This window comes from Cupressus sempervirens, chromosome 3, assembly GCF_028749045.1.
Source record: "Cupressus sempervirens isolate cs-2001-9-10 chromosome 3, ASM2874904v1, whole genome shotgun sequence".
In the NCBI taxonomy this organism is placed as follows: domain Eukaryota; kingdom Viridiplantae; phylum Streptophyta; class Pinopsida; order Cupressales; family Cupressaceae; genus Cupressus; species Cupressus sempervirens.
Window position 1 is genome coordinate 41,159,240 of NC_143120.1, and position 27,280 is coordinate 41,186,519.

The 27,280-nt window shown below is 33.5% G+C and overlaps 1 protein-coding gene across 2 annotated transcripts; it reads right to left on the minus strand.

Moving 5' to 3' along the window:
• Positions 1–13,805: 13,805 nt before the first annotated feature.
• LOC149564692 (inositol diphosphatase DSP1-like) lies at positions 13,806–21,338 on the minus strand. 2 transcript variants are annotated; one of them, XM_089818244.1, is made up of 5 exons: positions 20,928–21,338; positions 17,170–17,263; positions 14,840–14,897; positions 14,707–14,750; positions 13,806–14,553 (listed from the first exon to the last, which is right to left on the minus strand). In XM_089818244.1, the coding sequence occupies exons 1-5, from the start codon at positions 21,101–21,103 to the stop codon at positions 14,335–14,337; spliced, it is 591 nt and encodes a 196-aa protein (XP_089674370.1). In that variant the 5' UTR covers positions 21,104–21,338; the 3' UTR covers positions 13,806–14,334. The 2 variants fall into 2 exon arrangements, with proteins under 2 accessions (XP_089674370.1, XP_089674371.1); XM_089818245.1 differs by lacking the exon at positions 20,928–21,338 and adding an exon at positions 19,165–20,423.
• Between the last annotated feature and the right edge of the window lie 5,942 nt (positions 21,339–27,280).

Below are 27,280 nucleotides of genomic sequence, written 5' to 3' on the forward strand. Positions count from 1 at the left end.
CAGTTGCAATAAGGTTGGTCATATTTTTGCTAAATGTCTAGAGAAGAAGAATTACAAAGGTGGAGACAAGTACAAAAATAGAAGAGATGAAGATAGCAAAGATTACAAAGACAAAGGCAAGAAGTCTTCCTACATTGTTGAAGAGGAAACAAAAGATGGATATGAAAATCATGATGATTAAGTGGTGTATGTTGCAATGAAGGATGAATTTGATGAGGATGAGGTAACTGTACTAGTGTCTTGTGTGAACAAGAATGAAAGATGAATCATTAGTAGTGGGTGTTCACATCATATGACTGGAGATAAAAGTAAGTTCATTACCTTGAATTATTATGATGAAAATAGTGTAAGATTTGGTAATGATGCACCCTATCTAATAAAAGGAAAAGGTTCTATCAAACTCACAAAAAAAAATTTATGTGACAATGCTTATTATGTTTAAGGACTTAATAATAATTTGTTGAGTGTGTCACAACTAATTAATTCAGGTTGTAAGGTTGTGTTTGAGAATAAGATTGCTAAGATATATGATACTAATGGAAAACTAATAGGAAAAGGTGATCAAACTAGAGGTAATCTATTCTACCTTGATATAGAGGATGCTACTTGTTTAATTGTAGAATTTGATGGTGTGTGGCTATGGCACAAGAGGTTGTCATGTTAATTTTGATAACATGGTTAGCATCAGTAACATGAGAAGAGTTAGAAGTTTGCCTAAGTTGAAGAAACATGACAATATAATTTGCAAACAATGTCAGTTAGGCAAAATGACAAAGTCAAGTTTTAAGAGTAAGACTCGTACCTCTAAGTTCCAAGAAAGGAGTAGAAGGAGAAAATGATGGACAAATTCATTGAATATAATCAAACCCTAATATCTAAAGTGATGTTTAAGTGAAAAAATATCAAAGTTACCTTTGTAAGAAGGTACAAGGGATGTTGGTTGTTAGTTGTTGGTTGGTTTAATTGTGAATTTGTGAAGGACAACTGAAGAACATAGTTGTAGAGGAAAAGTGAGAAGATTGGTGAAGTCTAATTTCTAGAAAAAATTGCCAAGTACATCAGAGATGGAGGTTATGATGAAGTCCAATCAAAGAACCATAATGAGCTAAATGTAGATTTGAATTTGCAAAGTGAGTTGTATTTTAGCAAATAAACCTAGCTGTTACTTTCTAAACATAGTGATAGTCAAAATAATTTAATCAAGGTTGACCTAATAGTCATTTGTAAATCATTTAATCAAGGTGACATTCTAGTGAAATGATCTAAAGACCTCTAACCAAGCCTATTAGTATGTGATGACTGATCAAGAAAGTACTATAAATACTTCATAAATTCTTTGGGGCTCAGGACATTGCCTTGAAAAAAAAATTGGTACTATTTGTAGATTTGCCATTTGTAGATTTGCCACTAAAGTAGTGGCTAGTTTATGGCTGACATGTAGTAATCCTAAGGCAGTTTAATACTTGTATAAAAGGGCTTAGGGTTAGGGTTGTTTATATAGTGGTGATGCAAAATAGGTTATTGCGGTAGTATTGAGCTGTAAAGGATTACAGATTGTAATCAGGTTGTGATCACTAGATTGTAATAATATCGAACTTGTTGTTTGGTGGACGTAGCCTAGGAGATTGGGTGAACCACGTTAAATCTTAGTGCCTTGTGTTCTTTCTTATTTGATCTATTATTTTCTGTTATTGGTTATATTGGCATGTAATTGTTATTTTATATTTGTGGTTTAATCCTAACAAGTGGTATCAGAGCTAGGTTGTTTTTTAGTTATCCTCTGTAGGAAAGTCTCATGATTGAGTGGGAGCAATGGAAAACAAGGGTAAGCTGAGGGTTGATAGGTTTAACAGGAAAAACTTCTAGTTATAGAAGATGCAAATGGAAGACTATCTTTATCAAAAGGATTTATGGAAACCATTGGAAGGCAAAATCAAGAATCAGGGATCTATGTCAAATGACGAATGGGATCTTTTGGATAGAAAGGCACTTGGAAGCATTTGATTATGCCTGGCACCATCGGTGGCATTTAATATTACAAAAATGAAGATGACAGAAGAATTGATGCAAACCCTAGCAAAACTATATGAAAAGCCCTCTGCTTCAAACAAGGTATTTTACATGAAGCATTTATTTAATATGAAAATGGTAGAAGGTGGATCTGCTGCAGATCATTTAAATGAGTTTAATACTATTACTAGTTAGTTATCTTCTGTGGGTATCAATTTTGATGAAGAAATTAGGGCTCTCTTGATTTTGTGTTCTTTGCCTAAAAGTTGGAATGGCTTGGTAATGGCTGTGAGTAATTCTGTTCTTGGATCTAGTACCCTAAAATGTGAAGATGTGATTGGTGTTATTTTGAGTGAGGAAACTCGTAGGAAATCCTCAAGTGGATCTACATCAGGAAGTGCCTTGAATGCACAAAGTAGGGGCAGAACGACTAAGAGAGGAAGTAATTTTGCAAATCATGGGAGATCAAGAGGAAATTCAAAGTGGAGGAGGTCTCAATCAAGAGGACCAAATGACTACTGGTACTATGGAAAACTAGGGCATAAAAAGAAAGATTGTTGGAATCAAAAAAAAAATGAAGGAGATAAAGTAGATGGAGACAAAGAGGCAAATGTGGTAAGTAACAAATCTAAAGAGGATGCTTTGCTTCTACCTTTAGAAAGTGTTGATGATTCATGGGTTTTAAATTCTAGTGCTTCATTTCATGCTACACCTCATAGAGGTTATTTCATTGATTATGTCCAAGGGGATTTTGGACTTGTTTATTTGGGGGATAATGAACCCTGTCATATTTTTGGAAAGGGAAAAATTAAGATTAAGTTGCAAAATAGGAATCATTGGCTACTACATGAGGTAAGACATGTTCCAAGACTGAGTAGGAATTTAATTTCAGTAGGGCAACTCGATGATGAGGGTTGTGTAGTTAATTTTAATGATAAAAATTGGAAGGTTTCCAAAGGTTCCCTTGTAGTAGCAAAAGGTATGAAAGTAGGAACCTTATATCTTTGTACAAGTCATATTATTCCTTCTACTTTGATTGTTTCAGAGAAAAATGAATGTTCAGGAACAACTATTGCAGTTGAGCAAGGAGAACAAATAACTTGTGTAAATTCTGGTACAATGTTGTGGCACAACAAACTTGGGCACATGAGTGAGAAAGGTATGAAAGTACTTCATTCAAAGAAAGTTCTACCAGGTCTAAAATGTTTTAATATGGATTTTTGTGAAAGTTGTGTATGGAAAACAAAAGAGAGTGAGTTTTGCAAAGACTAGGAAGGAAAACAAAAAGGAGAAATTAGAGCTTGTGCATATAGATGTATTGGTATCGGCTCAGGTATCTTCCCTTGGTGGCTCTCATTATTATGTTACATTTATTGATGATGCAACTAGAAAAATATGGGTTTATTTCCTTAGACATAAATCTAATGTATTTCAAACTTTTAAGAAATGGCAATGCTTGGTAGAAAATGACATTGGTAAGAAATTAAAATGTCTTAGATCTAATAATGGTGGTGAGTATTGCAGTCATGAATTTGAATATTATTGCTCCACTAATGGTATTTCTAGATAGAAAATTATTCCAAGGACTCCACAGGAAAATGGAGTGGCTAAACGTATGAATAGGACTATCATGGAGTTTGCAAGGAGCATGAGATTACATGTTGGGTTGCCCTTACATATGTGGGCGGAGGCTGTCAATACTACTGTATATCTGATTAATAAAGGTCCCTCTACTCCTTTGGGCTATGGTATTCTAGAGGAAGCATGGATTGGTAAGAAGGTGAGTTATTCTTTTCTCAAAACCTTTGGCTATGAAGCATTTTCTCACATAGATTTTGAAAATAGAACCAAGCTGGAAGCTAAGTCAAAGAAATGTGTATTTCTTGGATATGGCATTAATGAATTTGGTTATAGGCTTTGGGATTTTGAAAATTAGAAAATTGTAAGAAGCAAGGATGTCATATTCAATGAGAAAGTGTTGCACAAAGATCTGTTGCAACAACATGAGAAGAAAAAAGATGATTATGTAGTGTTGGATGATATTCCAAAAGCTTATGTTCCAACCATTCCTCATGATGTGTAACAACCGCAACAACAAATACCACACACACTGGTGAATGTTAGACAATCAACAAGGAAAATTAGACCTCCACAAAGATTTTCTCCCTCTTTGTATTCAATTTTACTTACTGATGCTAGTGAACCTGAATGTTATGATGAAGTTGTGTAGGTGGATACTAAGATTCAATGGGAGTCTGCAATGAAAGATGAAATGGACTCTTTGTTGATAATTAAGACATGAGATTTGTGTAAGTTGTCTGCAAGTAAAAAGGCTTTACAGAATAAGTGGGTTTATAGGTTGAAAGAAGAGGAAGGAGGTAAGAAAAGATGTAAAGCCAAGTTAGTTGTGAAAGGATTTGCACAAAAAAAGGGCATTGATTTTCATGAGATATTTTCTCATGTTGTTAAGATGACTTCTATTTGTACTGTTTTAAGTCTTGTGACTATTCAAGATTTGCATTTAGAGCAGCTTGATGTTAAAACAACCTTCCTTCATGGTGATTTGGATGAAGAGATATATATGGCTCAGCCACAGGGATTTGAGGTCAAAGATAAGGAGAACTTAGTGTGCAAATTGAAGAAAAGTTTATATGGCTTGAAACAAGCACCTCGGCAATGGTATCTGAAATTTGACAATTTTATGCATGAGCATAGTTACAATAGGTGTCATTCAGATCACTGTGTTTACTTTAAGAGGTTGGATGATGATAGCTACATTATTTTATGTTTGTATGTTGATGATATGCTTGTAGCTGGGTCTAACATGGATCAAATTAAGGGGCTCAAATGCCAATTAGCACATCCATTTGCTATGAAGGATTTGGGGGTAGCAAAACAAATCCTTAGTATGAAGATTTAAAAAGATAGGAAGAACAGAACATTGACACTATCTCAGGTTGATTATGTTGAGAAGGTGTTGCAACGTTTCTCTATGGAGAATGCTAAAGTTGTCAGCACACCTTTACGTAGTCATTTGAAGTTGACTAAAGAGATGTGTCCCAAGACACAAGAAGAAGAGGATAAGATGTCCAAGGTACCCTATGCTTCAACTGTAGGAAGCTTGATGTATGCTATGGTATGTACCAGGTCAAATACTGCACATGCAGTGGGAGTTGTTAGCGGATATATGAGTCATCTAGGAATTGAGCATTGGAATGCAATCAAATCAATTCTCAGATATTTGAGAAGAACATCCAATAAGTTTTTACACTTTGGGGGCTCTACTACTAATTTGCAGGGCTATGTTGACTCATATTTGGCTGGGGATATTGATACCAGGTAGAGTAATACAGGTTATGTCTTTACTATTAGTGGGGCAACCATGAGCTAGGTTTCTAGGTTACAAAAGGTTAATGCTTTATCCACTACAGAGGTAGAGTATCTAGCTACTACAGAGGTAGCCAAGGAGATGATATGGCTTCAGTTCTTCTTGGAAGAATTAGGACATCCTCAGAAGGATAATTATTCATTCACATGTAGTCGAGTGCCATTCATCTTACAAAGAATTTAGCCCTACATTCAAAGACCAAACACATCCAATTGTGGTACCATTTCATTCGGTCAATTTTGGAGGATGGACAATTAAAGTTGGAGAAGATGCATACAAATGAAAATCTAGTAGATATGTTGACAAAGGTAGTAACAAGGGAGACGTTGAACTCCTCGTTAGCTTTGGTTGGTCTTCTAGACTGAACATGAATAAAAGAACAATAGAGTCCAGGGTGGTTTGATCCAGTGGGAGCCTCATGGAGTAGCGAAATCACTATAGGATTAGTCTCCAAATGGGAGATTTTTTTTTACTGTGGAGCCTGATCAGTCCCCAAGTGGGAGATTGTTAGTATGTGGTGACTGATCAGGAAAGTACTATACAGACTTCATAAATTTTTTAAAAAAATTGGTACCATTCGTAGATTTGCCACTAAAGTAATGGCTAAATTATGGCTAACATGTGGTAACCCTAAAGCGATTTAATACGTGTATAAAAGGGCTTAGGGTTAGGGTTGTTTATATAGTGGTGATGCGAAATAGGTTCTTACGGTGGTATTGAGCTGTAAGGGATTATAGATTGTAATTAGGTTGTAATCACTGGATTGTAATAATATCGGACTTGTTTTTTGGTGGACTTAGCCTAGGGGATTGGGTGAACCACGTTAAATCTTGGTGCATTGTGTTCTTTTTTGTGTGATCTATTGTTTTCTGTTATTGGTTATATTTGCATGTAATTGTTATTTTCTAGCTGTGGTTTAATCCTAACAAAGCCACTCGTAACAAGGTGATTAAATCCTTTAGCAGGGTCACACCTAATAGTTTAATTTGTATCCTTTAATAGGGTTGAATCTTAACCAAGCTCACTTCATAATAGTGAAACAGTGGTAGCATGTTACTAGTGGTGTTTTCAAATTTGGGTTTCCATGTTAAACCTCAGTGTCTTACATGTGTAAATGATGTTTTTATGTTTCATGATGTTTATTGTTATATATTTCTATTAGTTGATATATATTAAACATAGAGATAAGTGATGAATGGATAAGTTAAGTTTTTGATGAGTCTATATATGAAACAAGTGATTTTATAAGTGTGAATAAGTTGTTTGAAGTTGTTCAAAGTTGAATTAGTACATCTGGACCTGAGGATAACTAATTCACCTTGCTCTCAATTATTCTAATCATTCTAACAAAATAGTAATTTAGTTTGATGTAGAAGGATTAACTAGAAAATTGGGCATTGAGAAACCAAGTAGAGGCTTTGAAGTAGGGATACTATTAAGAAACCCCCTCCTTCAAAAATGTGTAAAATGTTGGAAAATTTTACATTTTTATTTTATTTTCGAGGGGGTGGGTGTTAGAATGATTTAGAATAATTGAGAATGGGGTTGAATCAGTTATTCTCAGTTCCAAATGTACCAATCCAACTTCTAATTAATTTAAATACTTCAGATCTAATCATTAAATAGCTCGGTCTCTATAGCAAATAATTAGTAACGTAAAACTTGTAGCCCACTATCCTAATAGTAACAAACTTGCAGAATATAAAACATTAACAGCAAAAATCTCAAATATCATCCACACAAGTATGAGACCAAGATTTAATATGGAAACCCAATTTGGAAAAAACTACTAGTAACATGCTGCCAGATTTTTACTCTTTTGACATGAGCTATGTGAGGAGCCAACCTTGTTAAAGGTTATAATACACATTTCAAGGTGTGACCCTATTAAAGGATTTAATTTCCCTATTAGGAGTGGCCTAGTTAGAGGGCTTTATTACATTCCATTAGAAAATTCACCTTGATTAAAGGATTTACAAATGATTGTTAGGTCAACCTTGATTAAATGATTTCAATTTGATACAATGGTTACAAAGTTAGAATAGGTTGATCTAATAAATACAACTCACTTTGTAAATGTAGATCATAATGTAGCTCATATGTTGATCCACTAATTGGCCTACATTATCATATATGTCTCAGAACTACTTGGACATCCTTCAAGAGATCACACTTCACCTCTTCACAACTCTTCTCAACCTCCTGCTTAAGTTTCCCAATATCTCTAACCTACAAAGGTATTCACCAACTATACTAACCTCACTTAGATTATCCCATATGCCTCCTTAAATAGGTATATTTGGTCTTTTACAACTTAAACATCACCATAGATCGTAGGGTTTGGTCAGATTCATCTAATCCTTCCACCATTTTGTTCTCCTTCTCCACTTCTAGATACTTCTTAAAAATTCTCTTTGAATCCATGCCTAGGAGTGCGCAAACATGGTTTGTCATGCATTAAATGCTCCATGACATGCATTCTTATCTTCAACACATTTTTCATATTCCTAGAATTAAATTGTATTAGTTGGAAATCAAGATTTCCTCATAAATTGTCAAATGCTCACACTTGGTCATTATTGTCTTGTGACACTCAATTATCACTAAATTAGTCAATCAATACTAACTATTCAACTCAGTACCCTTTTTGATACTCGTTCAATATTGATCCCTGGTACACATTGTATTATGCTTGACTCATATTGTTACTTGGTCAACACTAGCATCACTCGACATATACTTCTAGATTCTTAATCTTTTACTCTTTTTCTTGGTCAAAGCTATGCATTTGGTCTTCCTTTGATCATTCGTTCTAGGCTTCAATACAACTATCGTGTCCACTTAATGTTGTGATTAAACAATCACATTATCTTGTCAAGGTCTAACTAATCAAGTTCCTATTGTAGTTTCACATAACTCAACCTTTTGTCTAGGTCATTTTCTTATCTCTTCTTCTCAAATACTCTTTATCAATCATCCTAATATGGCACTCTACTCAGATAGAAATTGTCTCACCAATAAGGTTTGACATGAATGACAACAAAAAAATTATTCCAACTGTAGTCCCAACAATCTCCTTCTTTGGCATTGATGGCAACACCTCTAGTTACCATGCAATCAAAAACATGTAATTTCTTCAAGTAGATCCCTCTATGTTTAATATTAGATCTTCATTAATATCCTTAGTTTCATTATGATTTGCATCTGTGTCCAAAAAACTCCTTCTTTAGTTTTATTTTGATTCTCATCCATGTAGCTCTTATATGCAATACATAGACTCCCTCTATCATATTAGAACATGAAATCAATTAGTTCCCTCTTTGATATACAACTCATGAACTTCTGATTTCCTTGATTGCTGGCAACACCTTTCATTTAGTTATGTTTCTTAATACATTCTACCTCTTTGTAGCATCACTTTACTTCTCTCTCTTTTCACAATTGATAGTAACTATGTGACATATCTTCCTCTTTGACAACAATGCCAAAGACACTTCTTCTACACCATGTAGATATCTTGATGTCAATGCTCTAAATTTGATTCTACATATGTCATCTTTATGCAACATATTATGTTTCTCTCTTCACTACTTTAGGCAACTCCTAAAGTATGACTTCTTGTATCAACTTGCAAGATATTCCAATCAATGCATTTGATGTAGAGCTCCATCTTAGCTTAAGTAGCCATCTTAGATACTCATGTGCATCCTTAGGTAAAGCCTTAGTGAAAATTGAGGTTGATCATCTTGGTTTTCCTCTAGCCCCAACAAAGTGAGTGACTCACTTTTCAATAACCCCATGCATCAAATGCATTAACATCTTAGGTCTCTTGGCAATCTTGCATTAACCATAAATATTGTACAATCTTGTTTTGTCAGTCATGGTGTTTATTGTGGTATTTCTTCAATTTGGATCTTTACTTGTTGTGCACCTTGAGGAATATTCTTGGCTTCATGTTGAACTTTCACCTAGGTTTGCACCTTGATTTGTTACTTTTGGATTGAGATCTTGAGGATTCTTGGTGGGATATTCTTGTTTTTCACATTTTATGACTAGTTTTTTATTTTTAATATTGTGAAGCAATTTCCCAATTGCTGAAGCTCATTCATGCATATCATGTTTGCATAACTGATTAATGATGTTTATTGGATGATGAAGTTTATTGGAATGATGTTGGTGATCATTGATATAGACTAGAACATGATTTGATAATAAGATAATCAGTTATAGTGTTGTCATTGATGTCAAGCTATTTGACTAAAAACTTTAACTTGCTACTACCTATTCATAAGAAAATAGATTAAGTAACAAAATTATTTAAGTGTTTCTATCAAACATAAACACTAAGTGATGAGTATATATGCTAATTCTATGATAGCACCCATTTATATAAAGATTTAAGAAAGTTATAGAGATGGGAATCAAACTAGGTAATAGTTGAGACAGTCAATGGAGAACAGTTTGATTTGTGAAATCTATAAAGGAATAAACTGATTTTATTGTTGGATATGATTCATGAAGATGTTAATCTTATATAACCCTATAATGAGTTCAAGTAAAGGTGATTTGTTGAGTTGGAAACAATGCACACATGAAAAGTTAAATAGGTAAAGTGGACAGTGGACAGTGGATAGGTAAAAGGAAAGTCTTATTGATAAACTAAGTCTTGGTAAATTGGAAACTAAAAACTGAATAGGTACAAAGGATAAAGTGAAATCTTGACAATACAAAGGAATGATAGGTAAATACTAAATAGTGAAGGCTTGTCATAAATAGTGGAGTCTTATTAGAGTATAAGGAATAGTCAATAAAGATTCACAGCAGAACAGTGAAGTTTGAGTTATTATTGAAAAGTGTGATTTATATTGGATAGTTGGAAGCATGAGGCATGATATACATAAAGGAGTGATGGCACAAAGATAGACATCATATGTTTAAGGAAGATTCTTTAAGAAGTTTTCTATAAGGTCAAAATGGCTTATGGAGTTGCAAATAATTTTGAGATAATGATTGATTGGAAGGCCGACAAGGTCAAAGAGGAAGATAATGTGAATGGTTAGATTTGTTGTGATTAATCTGGATTGTTGGATTTAGGTTTAGGGTTTCTGATTGAAGTGATTATACTTAAGGAAAATGAAGAAGGTTGGTATCATGGTGGAGAAAGGAATATTGGAGAAGGTTGTGATCAAAGGAAGACATGGAGTTAAGTGTGAGCAAAAGAAAGGATCAAGAATGGTATGTTGATGGGTTAAAAAGATTTATTAGATATGATTTAGTAGAGATAGTGCGAACTATAGATCATTTCTTATTTGTTACTCTCTAACCATTGTAGTAGAAAGATCCCTTAATCGAGTGACCCTAACAAGTCTTCATAAAATCCTCTAAGGTAGTGACATTCTCAAAAGAGTGATCAAAATCCTCTAACAAGGTTACTCCTAATAGGGTATAAGACTTTAATTGCTTTAGGGAAATCCCTTAACTCGGTAGCACCTATAGTGTTGTTGTAACCCTTAACAAGGTAGGCTCCTAACAGGTTGTATTCCCAAAGAGTACAAAATTTGTGAGCATCATTCTCACACCATGGTTTTCACCCTAGTTGAGTTTCCATGTGTTATACTTAGGTGGATGTTTTTACATGTGTTGCATATTAATTTAAGTTTACTTTCCCAATAGTGTTGATAATAGGTTAAAGAAGTTTAAAGGTTAATCTATTTGGTAAAGTTTGTTGGGCTTGTTAGTTTTAATGGGTTGATGATTATTAATTAAATAAATTAAAGCAATTAATGCACAAGTAACCTATATTTTATTATTTTAAAAGCATGATTACAAACTAATAATTGAGATGTTGTATGCAAAAACTAGAAGGGTTGCTTAACTCCAAGAATAACAATCAAGAATAATAGTGAATGATACACGGGATATGGTCATTCTAGAGTAAAAATTATACTCTCAATTTTCTCATTACCTTCATATTTAAACAATAATATAATTTTGTGCAAATTATATTCATGCTCCTTGAGATTGCTCATTACTACACACTATTTTTTTAATTGTGCAAGAACATTTGTGTACTCATGATACCAATCTATGTAATTGTTGACGGTCAAAAACTATGTTGCCTCAATTTTTCATGTATGTGGATGCGTATGAATTGATGGTATTTAAATAATCAAGAGAAGTTGCTTGGTTGTGAAAGTCCTCAACCCAACCCCTTGTTTAAATGGCTTTATAATATTAGTAGGTGATCAATGATAGAAATATCAAGCATATGTATTTCATTAATTATTTAGATGCAAATCATTCTTCCTTTAATGCTCGAAATCCCAATGTTCTTAGAAATGTTCCTTGTAATTAAATGCACATATAAAACTCTTGAATGTCAACACATGGTAAAGAGTCACAATCATGTACAAAAAAACAACTCACTCAAAAAATAATAAGAATTGACAATTTAAATTTTAACTTTAGAACTTTAGATCAATTTCATGTTACGCAAGACAAGAACATATCAAGGAAGGTGTAAGAATATGTAGATTAATAACGAGGAAGATGTTCAATAATATAGAAAAGAATGAAAACATATATGAAAGATCTTTCTTTTTTTCATACCCTTTTTTCTCATTTTGAGAAATTCATCAATTATTCAATAAAAACTCAACCTCATAACAAAAAAAAACTCACCAATAGTTTTATATAAGATTATATATTAAAAAATATCATTCTACAATCCATACACAGCAGCACCAAATCCTTAAAAAAAAAATTATTAGTTACGAAAATTAGACTTTATTGTTATAGCTTGAAATCGATTCTTTATTTCCAAAACATATTATTTACAATATTTTATATAAACATTAACAGTTCTCCAAAATTTAGAGTATGTTTTTGTTGTTTTTTAATTTGTTTGTATTTTTTCACCAATTTCAAAATAATAATAATGATGATTTATATATTTATAAATGATTTTTTTAAATGCCAAAATTTCCCAATGTTTATATTTTTAAATCAGTCAAATTATTGTCCAGTCTAAAATGCCAACTATGACAATATCTCACCACTGCACTACAAATTAACGATATAAAAGGGTTCCATGAATCTCATGCAATCGCCCAATTGTTTAAGGTTCTCATCGTGTAACAGTCATTCAAGGATGTGCATCATAACATCTGTTACAAACTAAATGGAATATTAAACAAAAGAAGATAATATATTACAAGAAGATGCCTCTGTCAGAGAATAAAACAAAACAAATTTGGTTCTCACTTCACCTAAAAAAGGATTAAAACAAGAAATAAGGGAAATGTTAGATTCTGTTGCAGCCTGTCTTTCTTTGACTAAATCGCCGAATGGTCATCATCCATTTCCAGCAAGCTGTCCCTTGTGGCAGGCACTATGCTTTCAGACCCCCAAAAAAAAAATCATTCACATGAGATGTTTATGGTCAGAGATGTTTTTTCAATATCCTTATTCACAATTTCGGATTTGTTATCATTAGAAGTGACGAATCGTGTAATTTGACAGAAACGTCAATTAATAACCCCTCACAATCAAACATAGGAACATCGAATACTAATGAAATTTTTTTGTCTATAACAATAAAAGCAAAATCCAAAATTATTTCCATATGTTGGATGATTCTCTGTCAGTGCTGTATTGGATTCAATGAAAACTTCAGTCTGCAATAAACTAACAAATTCCAAGATTATGCTTGTATGTGAAATGATTCCTCTGTTAGTGCTGCATTGGATTCAATGATTACTTCTGTCTGCAATAAACTAGCAAATTCCAAAATTATACCCATGTTACACAATTTCTCTGTTAGTGCTGTATACAATAAATGCCAAAGTAGCTTGAAATATAGTCTCTCTTTCCTTAACTTTAACCCACGTATGATATTAAGTGTGGTTAGGGATATATTCATTTGGATCAGTAGTTGATTAGTAGCTTAGTAGTTGACGCATTCCCCACTTGAAGAACCGTGCAGCAATCTATCCAAGACGTGCCTTGGAGTTCATCTGCGGTCAGTTCTAACTCCGTGATTATAGTTCCGGTATAATGTACAATGCTAGAATCTCAATTCTGACAGTGGAACACTACTATGTTTAAAAATCAATTTACTTAGTTTTATTTTGTGCATGCTATTGTGCCGTGCTGTAATGATTGACATAAGCAAATTTGAACCAGGTGCAATTACTGTCTAATTGAAACACACCGTTTTCGAAGAAATTACAGTGCAGTGCATCTCATCTTCAAGCAAGATTATCATGTCTCTTTTAGCTGTATTAAGCATACACTGATGAATTTGAAATGGTTGTGTGCAATTTTTGCCTCAGCGAACATTGTACGAGGAATCGTTCCTTAATTGAACTGCAAATAGAAAACGTAACTCGTTAGATGGGCAGAGAAATTATGAAGAGAAATGACAACATCTTTGTTATAAAATAGCACTGCAATAAACTTTGCAAAAGCAGATTGGAGAAAGAGAACTGCCAATCTTTGCCACATTACAACAGAATTCTAAAATGATTCTGCCTTCTTCTCAGCATCTAGGAACTCTTATCGGAAAAATATGTCCCAAACATGCCTGAATTCCCATATCTCTCACAGTACAAGACATTACGTGCCTGGATTTCCATAGCTCTCACAGTTCAAACACATTATTACATGCCTCAAACGGAGGCTTCATCAGGCGTGTAGGATTGTTATTGGATACAAAATGGAATAATGCTTACTAAATTACATCCCCAAAAGAATTTACTTTTGATAACATATCTCTGCAAGGGAGAAAAACCCTCCGTGTGTAACTTACAAGATGTTACTACTGTAAAATTCACTGGGACTATAGATCTAAAATGATCATATATTTCAAGAGTCCCAATGCACAACCTAATCATTGGGATAAGTTTATTCTATCAATTGATCAGACTAGAAAATAATCAGGAACATCCTCCTTCACTATGGCTTCCTTGGCAGGCTTGAGGGTGTGTCAATGCATAGCCAAGACGTTTAAAATTGGATGCATCAAACAACTCTATAAATCGTTGGTCTGATACCCGTGCTTTTGCTGCTGCAAAACGTTGATATTCATCAAATACTGAGGACAGACACCAATTTTGGGTTTTCCTCAAACAGCCCACGAGGCAACCCGTCCGGTGCTGCATTGAAATGACAAAATTAGTAACCCTACAGTGGTTGACAGACACAAAACATGAGTTTATAAACAACAAATAAATAATTTAAAAGAAAACATTCAATTAAGTGCGTTTCTAAACAGTTCAATTCTAACAATATTAACTCAATATGCATACCTTTCCTCTTTTACAATGGATTAGAACTGGATGATTCCTTGTGTCTGCATCACAATGTTGACAAGAAGGTGGGTAAGCTTCATAAAATTTAAAAGATGAATAAATATCATTGCTTTCTTAAAGAGCCTCATACCAAGTAAAACCTTCAACGCCTCGCGAATAATACCCTCAGGAATATTCACGAAAGGCTCCTGTAAAGACAAGAATCGCAATGATTATGATCCCACTTTCTGCCAAAGCGATTATGATGTGTGTACACACATATACCTGCATCTATATGCATATCTATATTTCAAATTGTTTGGAAAAATAAGTATGAGCTTACTTTTCAATTGAGAATCACACATCATGATCCAGGTTATTGCTTGGTAAAAAATTAATGGTTTCTACCATTGATCATAACACAGACTTATCAAAATAGCATTCAATTTCTCCGAAAAAAATTTGAGCAACCTTGCTGATATTCTGGCCTGGGTTTTGTATAGGCAGTGCACATTACCTGGTCTGGAATAGGTTAAATGAATTTACTAGTTTACCAAAATAGGGCTTTTTCGTGGGAGCTATTCCATAACCGGTAATCTAAAGCATTTCTTACACACATCCTTTTGATTTGTTATATAGCATGTCGAGCAATTTTCTTTCACAAGTTTACATTCAAGTAGTGAACATGCTTTAAATCCAAGGACATATTTGGATAAATATAGAAAGCCTACAAGAGACATTCTTCTTTAGGCGGAGGAAAGAAATGTTATGCGCTCTACAAATGAAATACAATCATGTACCACAAGTTGTTAAAGTTATCTTCATCACAAATAAATCAAAAAAGAGGTGATGAAACACATCCAAATCCTTATCTCTTTTAGTATTTTCTCTAGGCATGTTCGATGCATGAAAATACATTCAACTATATGACACTACAATCCATCAGACCTGCAGAAAAAGCTTGAGCATGCAAGTATTGACTGATAATTCCGAGAGTTATAGACAGAAAATATTAGCCCAAAATAATGTGACTCGGTATGCAATTGGGTGCAATTTTAGCATTCTCTAATAGAAAAAGTGAAAAAATTGACTATCTTTTAATCCTTGACGAGGTTACTGAGAAATTGGCTAAAAGTTTGATATGGTATGTGCCAAATGTCTATCTCAGAACACTGTACATATATATCTAAAGTGAAGGGAAAAGAAGATTTTCACAATTATTCATAATTCTAGCAATCTACATATCAACAAGGGGTCATAGGTTAGTCTATGACCCCTTTCTACATATTTCATGAAAACATATGTCCCTAAGGGTCCTATTATACTTGATCATATGATCCGACGAGAGTCATAGGTCATCATATGGAGGCCTAAATAAGAAACCTTAGTATCAAACCTTTACATCATTACCCTAGCAAACCTATGTCTAAAGGCTGGGTTATCAATGCTCTAGAAAATGGCCTCATTTAGCAGAGCACACTTGAAATTGTAGCTACAAGATGAACTGTAATTCCATTGTGCAATAGAAGCAAACTGTAGACAAATGCAGAAGAGCATACATGCAAACTTATAGGTCATGAGGCATAAAGGAGAGAATGAAGCCAACATATTTAAAGTGAAGGGAGAGGAAGATTTTTACAATTATTCATAATTCTAGCAATCTACATATCAACAGGCCTAAATAAGAGACCTTAGTATCAAACCTTTACATCGTTACCCTAGCAAACTTATGTCTAAAGGCCGGATTATCAATGCTCTCGAAAATGGATGCATTTAGCAAAGCACACTGGAAATTGTGGCTACAAGATGAACTGTAATTCTATTATGCAATAGAAGTAAACTGTAAACAAATGCAGATAAAGCATACATACAAACTTATAGGTCATGAGGCATAAAGGAGAGAATGAAGCCAACATACATCAACAAGTTGAGGATTGTCAGTCCATATATGTACTGTTTTAGGACTCGCTGCAGTGTTCAGCTAAAGTTTAAAGTGAGAAGCCCATCTTTTATGTTAACGATTAGATTGCAGTGTTTCAGTTATCTCGTGACAAATGTTTATTTTTGAGAAACCCATGGAAACTTTGAGCTCAACAAAAATTACATTTAAAGATTAAAAATTCAGCACCGAAATCAGTCATTCAATAAAAAGGCAAAGAAAATAGGCACAAACACAGACCGTTACATTTACACAAATATAGGATATCATGAGCAATGGTTTTGTCTGAAGCACTACAGCAAAAATAAAGTTGATTTAGACCAATTAAGTTACCACTAAGCATGGTAGTTGTTCGATTCTTTTTAAAAGTATGCGTGCCTCGGTTTTTTATTTCATTAGTTTTCTCATACTAAGGCAACAGAACAGATCAATTTATCTCACAGCTTAGCTACTCAGGTTCAAAATGCTTGTGGTAATACTAATAGTTCCTTAAATCTTAAGGATGCACTTGATTACCATAAGCTATATGTAATTAAACGTACCTTGTGTCCATCGATACCAAACTGAAAGAGTTTAATCCCACGTTTATGCAGAAACTCTGTACCATCTTCAGGATAAGGCTCTGGACAGAGGTATCTAGAGAAACAAAGTTCATGACAAACAGAATATCAATTCCAACACTTGTATACATTAGAAGTGACTTATAAAGTAGCAATTAACAGTGTTGCTCAAAACTGAAGCACGAATTGAAGTTACATAAATGGAAATGCTAAAATACATATGCCAAAAGGGAACAAAAGAAAGCTCAATTACATAGAAATTTAACTAAATTATCCAACATTCTCATATAGAAACACCTTTCCCAATGTTTAGTCATTGTAAAGTGGGGATTGCCAGAAGCTCTAATAAAAACAATCTACGTGAATTGCATCACAAGCTAAAATACAAATTCTACCTCCGGATCACTGCTCTGAAAACACACTCAGAAATTACATTGAGCAGTTATCCAATAACAAACAGTAGATAGTCTCAAGGGTTGAACAACCTACATCTAGACAATATTGTCTTATCTGTTCATGAGGAAAAGAAATGACACTAAATTATCAGAATGAAAAGATAGACAGGAAAAAATTACATAAATCTAAAATCACCTATTCTCTTTAGAAGCAGTGGCAGGGCGCTCAGGTCCGGAAGCTTTCAAATATTGATTATCTTTTTGCATATAAATGCACGATGTGAAGAACAGAGTATAAAGGTGAATTAGCCGTTAACCAAAGATGAAGGTGACAAAAGGAGATGATAGAATTGTAAACAAGTTGTCTATAAACAACAAATCAAAATTTCAACTATTTTCAAGTTTTGACTGGTTCGGGGCACCAAGCCATGGCACCACCAAGCCTCAAATCATGTCTATAAAGATCTGCATTATGGTTAAATAGATTGAGAACCCCAATCTTTCTCACAAAGGACTGTGAATTCCAAGATATTGAAAGCCTCTGAAAAAAAGAGGCCCTTTCTAGCATAACATTGGCTTGCAATACCTGAAACCAAATTAAAGAAATTTTCTCTCACACTAAAGGAAAAGCCCATTACTGCTACAAAATTGCCACGGTTTCATTTAAGAACCATTACAACATTATACCCTTTCTGCAATCTTCTTGTGGTATCAGTAGCCCTATCTTTCCCTACGAGCATGCAACCAAAAATTGAACCAGGATATGCAAAGCAGTTATAAATGATTTGAAGAAGAAATTCAAGAATCCTTAAGCACAGAAAGAAAAAGAGCTGTGAATTTTAAAATCAATCGAACTTCAATTTTATGATTTAAAAGTCACTGTAAATGAACTTTTAGCTCAACATTAACAGGCATAAAAGAGGACTTTCATAGGACCAACTGCAAAGAACTCCCTGTGAAAACTACAACCCAGATCAGAACAAGGTATGCAACCTAAGATTCAAATCAAGATTGCTTCTCGAAACAAAAATAACAAATAGAGAATAACTGTTTAAATTCAGAGGTAATCCACTTCAGCATAATTGAACTGATACATAAAAACTAACAAAACTAATAACAGGTGGAGATTTTTAAAGATGAAATTTGATGAAATGAATACCCTTCAATTCTGGCTTCTTAGCTTAAATGGTTTTAGCCTAGACTGGCGCTCCAACATCAAATAGCAAAAAGATCTTGGAAGTGTTAAAACCTCCATGAACAATAAAATCAAAACTAATTTATGCCATTTGAGGATTAGTATTTCCACTAATCCAGGTTCATATCCTGATAATTATTGAAATTTTGTTCTTTTCCAATTTATTTAGCGGGTATTCTGCATTTGTGACTTTCAGAAAACCCATTTAAGTTGTAATTAATATTGAAAAATCAGCAAACAAATCTTTAACAAAATTTAAGAGGCGTGATCCACATCAAGAATGAAAAACAAAACATTTTAAAAAATAAGTAAATGAAATAAGCTAAACCAAGCCCAATTCATAAATATGCCACCCACAATATTTTTCTAAAAGGGTTGGGTATATACATGATCGAACGAAGTTGCAGAGTCTCCAGAAATGGGAGGTTCAGTAAATTCGGAAATCCGGACCTATAAATGCCCTTCTCAACAATCGAAAAATTCAAAGGCGGAACGAACAATCCATCTTCTGCTTCCTTTACTACATATGCATCTCCATCATGTTTTGGAGGGATCAACCCCATCTTCCCTTGAATCTTTGTAACAAATTTGCTTCTAAACGTTCCCTCGTCAAGATTCCATTGTCCAAGTCTTTTAATTATATACGACTCTATATAGATAGAGACACGGAAATCACCCGCAATCTAATCAAACCTAGTCAAAAATAGGAAAATAAAAAATATGTAGACACCACATTCCAAAAATTAAAAAATTAAAAAATTGAAAAAAGTGATCCCGTTCAGCACATATTTCCAACACTTTACCCTATAAGAAGATTCCTGCACCATCCAAACATCATTTATCAATCCAACAAAGACCAACAAAAGTCGCATACCTCGGCAGAATCCCTAAAACCATTCAACCAAAACCCATTTTCATGATCCCTTTCTCCTTTCGAGAACAATTGATTTTTTTGAAGGTCAAAACGGATCCAAGAAATCAAAGTGAATTTGTTATGTTGGCTTTTTAAATGGTTTTCTAAGGTGTGAAGAGGGGTTTTCTGAGTTTCAAAAGTTGTTGGTACTACAAAAATGAATATGGATCAGAATAAAAAATTGCGGGATGCCCAATCCTCAATTTAACCTCGTTTCTTGTCTAATCCTTGAAAACACTTAAACATATAACGCAATCAAAGAACTTTCTCTAAATTCTCAAGTCGAGTAAACTTCAATCTACCATTCAAAAGTCAGAATAAATGAACTTTAAATTCAACATTGACAGGTATAAAACCATCTTTCTAAAGACCAAAAGCAAAATATCTCCCTGTTAAATAACCCAGATCAGAATCAAATCAAGGTCGATTCTAGAAACAAATTAACATAGCTACCATTGCCAACATTTTGAATACGGAGGTAATCCACTTAAGCATAAATGACATATTGCCTCAAATCCAGTTGTCCTAAAAGTCAATTCTCTGAATACCAGATTCCAAGAACACCCCTGAATACTTATCTTTAACAAGGGCCTTAAATTGATCGTTTCAAGCCGTACTTGAATAAAGTAAAGAAAGTTGCCCGTCTTCAAATCAACCAGGCCTTATCGATAATGATAAGAAGGCTCGTTCAGCTCGGCATTAAAAACTTAAAACCTATAAGTCAAAAGAATGTCCCTTGGAATTTTAAAGTACACGGGAAATAAAGGAAAAGAAATAGGCAATGAAAGGTAAACGTATCAAAATAAACAAAACGCTAATAATGGTAGTCCAAAGGTGATTCACCTTGCAAGAAACGAACTAATACACCCTACTGATTTGAATTTGGGTTCTACTTATAGTTATTATCGAAATAAGGATTGAAAGAAAAAAAGTTAAGACTAATTGTTAGGCATTCAAGGATTATAATTCCCAACAGCCCAGCTTCAGGCTGGAATTTACTCCGTTCCAGTTTATTTATTAGGTATTCGGGTCTGTGATTTCAGAAAACCCATATTTGAGTTCCAATTATTATAGAAAAACCTGCCTTAAAAAAATCTTGAGAACATGGATTTCTTGCTAAGATTCAAACACAAGCAATGAACTGTCAGCTGCATGAATTCAAGACACGATCCAAACAATAAATAATGCAAAATATTTTGTAGAAAACAAAAGAAATAAGAGTTGAGTGAGTATATACATGATTGAACGAAGCTGCAGAGTCTCCAGAAATGGGAAGTTGAGAGAGTTGGGAAATCCAGACCTATAAATACCCTTCTCAACCATTGAAAAATTTAATGGTGGAACAAACAATCCATCTTCGTCTTCCTTCACTACATAAACATCCTCTTCATGTTGTCTAGTGATCAGTCCCATCTTCTCTTCAATCTCTGTAACTAATTTCTTTTCTTCCTCGGCGTTTGCTCTTTAGGAGTCCGTTATCCAAGTATTTTAACTCCGCGGGACTCAATATATATAGACAAGGACACCGATCCCCTCACAATCCATCCAAAATATCCAGTCAAAAATAGAAAAATAAGAAAAAAAAGTAAATATAAATATAAACCCTGCATTCAAAAAGCAAAAACCAAATATAATAAATATATATAGACTCCACATTCAAAAAGTAAAAGCTAAATATAAATATATACACTCCAGTGTCGACATTCAAAAAGAAATTAAATAATTCAATAATAATAATAATAATAATAATAATAATAATAAAGTATGCACTCCACATTTAAACAGAAAAGGGCAAAAATAAAAAACATAGGAAGTGATCCCGTTCACCGCATATTTCCTCCACTTTCCCCTACAAAGGAAGATTCGGAGCATATGCCAAAAATCATTGCACAACAAAAGTGACATACATCGACACACTCCCCCCAAACCATACAACCAAAATCCAAATCCATTTACACTTTTCCTTTCTAGAAGATATATTCCTATCAGTTAGAACTATATAGGAGGTCCAAATGGATTTGTTCTTTTGGTTTTAGAGTTTTAGAACTTGTAATTTAATATTATAGAGTATCTATTTCATTAAATTGGTTTAAGTTTGAGTTGAGTTTTCAGTTTATAATATTTTCGAATTTGATTTTTGATGGTTGACTCAGAATTCCTTGACATTCTTAAAGTTGAAATTGATAAAATCAAAATGGAATTTTTCTATTGAGTTTTATAATTCTTTAATATAGAATATGTATTTCATCAGATTGTTTTAAGGTTCTATTTACATTTCATCTTTATGTTTATTATGTTTTAAAATTTAATTTTTAATAGCTTTTATGTTAAAAGCAATAAAAAATGAGATGTTGTCTCTTAATTGCAACACCAAGAGGGCCATCATAAGCAGTTTTATCATTATGATCAAAGAACTGACAACATTAAGCAAACAACTAAATGGAACATTAACTAGACTTAATGTCAAAAATATTAGTCAGACACTAGTTATAGAAATATGCTCCATAACAAACACCTCCAAAATAACTAAGCATGCCTTAACATAAAGTAATATTACTATCAACACACACCATAAGAGTCTTCACCATAATAGAGCAGTTATAAAAGGTCGTATGTTTCTACCACATATGGCCATGCTAGTAGATATTTAAAAGGTCAATTAAACTTATCATAAGTAAAAACTAAAAAAGGCCAAGGTTTTCATAGCCATTAATAGCGAAACTATTGAAAAGGGAACATTAGCCAAAGAATTAAGTCTTCTTTTTCAACACAATTGACTTTGATGGCATCATCTGAGCCTAGAACTCCATGAGGAACTAAAAGAGCTCCTTAAAGTCATCATCTTCTAATTCCTTTTCTCTGGAGTCCTTTCGTCCTTTCATAAACATATGGTGGTGGTTGAAGAATGCATCACATTTGATAGTAAACTTGTTAGAAATAGAAGGGTGGGGGTGGCAGTGATATTGCTTTTGACTCTTACTGTTATTTTTGTGATATCCTCAATAACACTTATTTATGATGTTTTTAACATTTTGGTAGCCAACTTTACCTATTTTTATAGCATATCCATAAACAGTGTGATCATATATTGCATTTCAATCTTCTCTTGTGTATCTCCGTCTGTGCGTATTTTCTTGTAAACCTCTATTATTGTTAGCCCCAATTGATAATTTTGTAAATGTATGTGAAAGAGTCATATCAAATATTATGTTGTCATTGTTGTCAAGCCTTAATTGGTGATTCATTCAATAAAGTGTCATATCGTTTGATTGATGAGTATTTGAAGAAAGTATAATGATGTAAGTGATGATAAGTGTATGGTATTCAATGGGTTATTGAATGAGTTGGCCTATCATAGTATAATGTTTGTTTGATTGTTTTACAAATAATCAGATCATGTAGTGTTGGAATCATGTGTAAGCAAGCCGCACTAAGCTAGCCAAGTTACATAGACTATACACGGTAAAAGGAGACTCCTAGTATTAACCTAGCTAATATAGTTGTCATCGAGCACCTGATTAAATGAGAAGGAAGTGCAATGTTAATCGAGAAAAGTTAGTGTTAACCAAGTCTATTATTGACCAAGCAAAACATAGTGATAACTGAGCATGGATAGACATAACATAAAAGAAAAGATGGAATCCAAGGCCAATATTTGATGAAAATTATGAATGTCTAAGAAATCTAAATGATAAGGATGAAGTTAGTTATGAGATCAATAGCTAGAGAAATTCAAGAGAGATCTAGTGAAGGAGATTTACTATTTTTAGAGTGAGCACAAACTTGAAGGTGGAAGAGTACAAAGTGACTATATTCAATCAGTCTGAACTAAATAAACATCTAATGGATGTGTTTACGCGATAAAATGGATGGATCAAATGGAAAGATGAAGCTAGAAGATTACTATTTAAGGGATGAGCACAATGTTTATTATTTCTAATCAAGTTGGAGAAGTTGAAGAAGTTGATAGCTAAAGGATAATGGAGTGAGATACATTGTGAAGATCAAGCAAGTGAATTGTTAAGTGGATGAATAGTTGAGTGGATTAGCTAGAGAAAGGGTCAAAAGGCTTGATAGAGGAAAGAGACATAGCAGAACAAAATTTGAAGAAGAAAGACAATGCTAAACTTGATAGAGTAGAAAAATCTGTTAACTAAGTGGACCTAATAGGCTTTTGAAATCCTATATGGTAACATTCAAAAGTAATATTTTTAAGTCCTTTAGAGTAGGTCATTCTATAGAAGTTTCATGGAGTGATAAGGTCTAGATGATCTTTGGTGAAAATCCTCTAACAATGTCACATGTAATGATGTGTATGTAACCTTCAACAAGGTAGGCTCCTAACAGAGCTTACTTCAAAAGAGTAAATTTTTTGGGCTGTTGGTCCCCAAGTGGTTTTTCCATTTATAGGGTTTCCACGTGAAATACTTTTGTTGTGTGGATTTTTGTTGTGTTGCATGTTATTTTTGTGTTTATAACTTATTGATGTAAGTTAGTAGAAGTTGGTAAAAATTGAAAGTGGATTTTGTTATTAGGTAAATGAAGGAAATGAAGTTGTCAATTTATTGCAAAGTATAAATCAGTTCAGATTGTAATGTATGATATGTGTATCTAGATAATGAATTAAAAAGTATATAAGTTTGAGTTTGTGAAAATTAATTTAAAGTACTTGAAGATAACTAATTTATCCTTCCCCTCTAAGATGAACTAGTGGCTAATCTATGATCTGTAACTTTGATTTACTGGTTGAGATTCCTTTGAAATATAAAGATCACCTTCATGTGATAGATAAATCTTTTTTGTCACTTATACTACTTGTAGCCTTCTCAATTCACACGTCTACTCTTCATATTCACTTATACTTATTTGGATATGATACAATTCATTACATATATACCAATCCAAATCACACTTCATCAAAGTTGGCTACAACATAGGTTTCCATCAAGATCACAAAGTCGACCCAACTGCTGACACTAGGGTTCAAAAGACAAATTCGATGATGTTCTGATACTCGGAAACCATTGTCAAAACTTGGCATCATCATGCATTCGATAGATGTAGAAGCTCAATTCATACTAATCACTTCCAATTAGCTTGAACTTGGTCACCACTTGTGTGACTTGGTGAACACTGCGAAACTCAGTATATAAATTGAATCACTTAGTTGACACTCCATGGCTCGATCAACATTAACACTGTGAGCTTAGTATAAACTGAATCACTTGGTTTACACTCCTTGTCTCGATCAACACTAGATTCTCATCACTAATACTGCAAGCTTGGTAAATACTAGAGAGCATGGTTGACATTGTGCAACTTGGTTAATACTGTGAAGCTCAGTTAGCATTGTTACTAAACAGCCTGGTAGATATTGCTTGTCATGAATTGTATAAAGATTATGGAACTTGGTAGCAACTATAGAACTCGGTAACAACTCTATTACTTGGTAGTAACTAGAAAATTTGTTTAACACTGCAAACTAAAAGATAAGATTGGTAGTAGCTTAACCAATTGACTAAGTGTGGATCACTAATAAACAAACTTTGACCCTAATGTCAACAATCTACCCCTTTGGCATTAGTGACAAAAACACTTATCAATCCACAGATGAATGCTTAGAATTTCAAGTCCAAAACATTCTTTTATCTCCTTTCTATGTCTACAACTCAGTAACATACTTTGTTTTTGAGATTTTCCAAAATTGCTTTTGTAGAAGATATTTTCTGATTATTTGTACATATATTTGTATAATACTATGTTTCTCCCCCATACATATATCTCATCTATACACATATATATCTCATATTATACTTATACCCAATATTTTTCATATACATTCATCTTATATTATACTTCTCCCCCTTTTTGACTTAAATGCCAAAGGTGTATACTACATGTTAATGTGACAAGAAGTCAGAATGTACCTTCAAAATCAATGCCATTGTCTTGTCCCAATTTTCTTGTAACATTTTGCTTGCATGTAATGCAATCTACACTTCTGTTGATAACTCCATCATGTGATCAGCTATGGAGAAGTTATTGTCATGAATAATTGTCTTAGCATGTGCAATGTGTTTCTGCAAATGCATCCATGTTAGGAAGAATGATGCCTTGGATGTCTACAAGTGTGGCCCTGATCCTGGCTTCTTCCCTTAATAATTCTTCTTGCGGATTTTTCAAATATCTAATCTTTGAATAGTGAGCAAAACTATAGATTGGGTCAAGTGATAACTGGTGTGCACTTGCCTTCAAGTCTTCATCTATCTTCGATAAATTTTCCTTGATTCCTTGGGTGAAGATAGATGTGTCACACAACTTACTAAATAATGAAGTTATAACTTAGATGTGTGTGTGTGTGTGTGTGTGTGTGTATGTATACATGTGTGTGTGTGTGTATACATATATATGTATGTATGTATATGTGCATATATATATGTATATGTATATATATGTATATGTATGTATACATATGTATATTTATGTGTTGGCAATATGACTAATCAAACAAATAAGGTGAGATATGTGTTTGTCATTTATGACAACATATGTTTTGCAGTATAGCTATGATTGCTTGTGAAGGAAAATTGTCTAAGTATTAGACAATGTTACAGCAGCATGATGAGATTTATTGATAGTAGAATATTCCCTTGGAATATTCTCTTGCATAGTTAACCATAGATGCATGACATCATTTTGATTATGCATCCCAGTGCTCATGTCCATACGAGCAACCAAGTTCAAGTTATGAAGGAAATACCGATGCAATTATTTCATAGTGCAGAATAGAGCAAGTCAACAAATTGAGTTGTACGACTTGAAGAATTGTTTCAATTATTAAATTTTGATGAGTTGACTCTAAGGATGATATGTGAGGCAACTAAGGAAGAATTTATTAATATGATTGATATAAGTAAAGAACTTCAATTGCGAAGTTAGTATGCCATGTGAATTTATGATGTGTGATGCAAAGTAATGTTATGTGATATGATAATGTGAGATATGATGCAAATTGATATATGCGCTATTACTCCTTATATGAAGAATTAACAATTAGAGGAACTGTGAAGTACAACAAGTGATCCAATATTGTATTTATATCTCTTCTCTTGAAGAACTTATTGTATATTTGCATGTTAGGGCAGTGGGCTCTTCTTGCACACATTTGTATATGATCCACCAACTCCTAACAGGGTTGAAAAAATTCCTAATAGGGTTGAGGCTTTGAAAAAGGCCTAGTCTCCTAACAAGGACTCAAGACACTATAAATTCTTCATAGACTCCTAACAGGGTCAATATCCTTAACCAAATTCTTTATATAGTGAATCATCTTGTGGGTTTCATCCCCACTGGGGTTTTCCCTTGGCTAGGGTTTCCCTAGTTAACAACATATGGTGTTATGAGCTCTCTTTATGTATGGTTGTTTATACTATTTAGTATTATTAGTCTACTTTCTTATACATATGGCAAAGTACTAAATAATATCTAGTTGTGGGCAAAAAGATTGAAAATACTAATTCACAACACCCCCCCCAGCGTCTCAGTATTATCTATTTCTAACAATTGGTATCAGAACTTGGTTATTTAGAA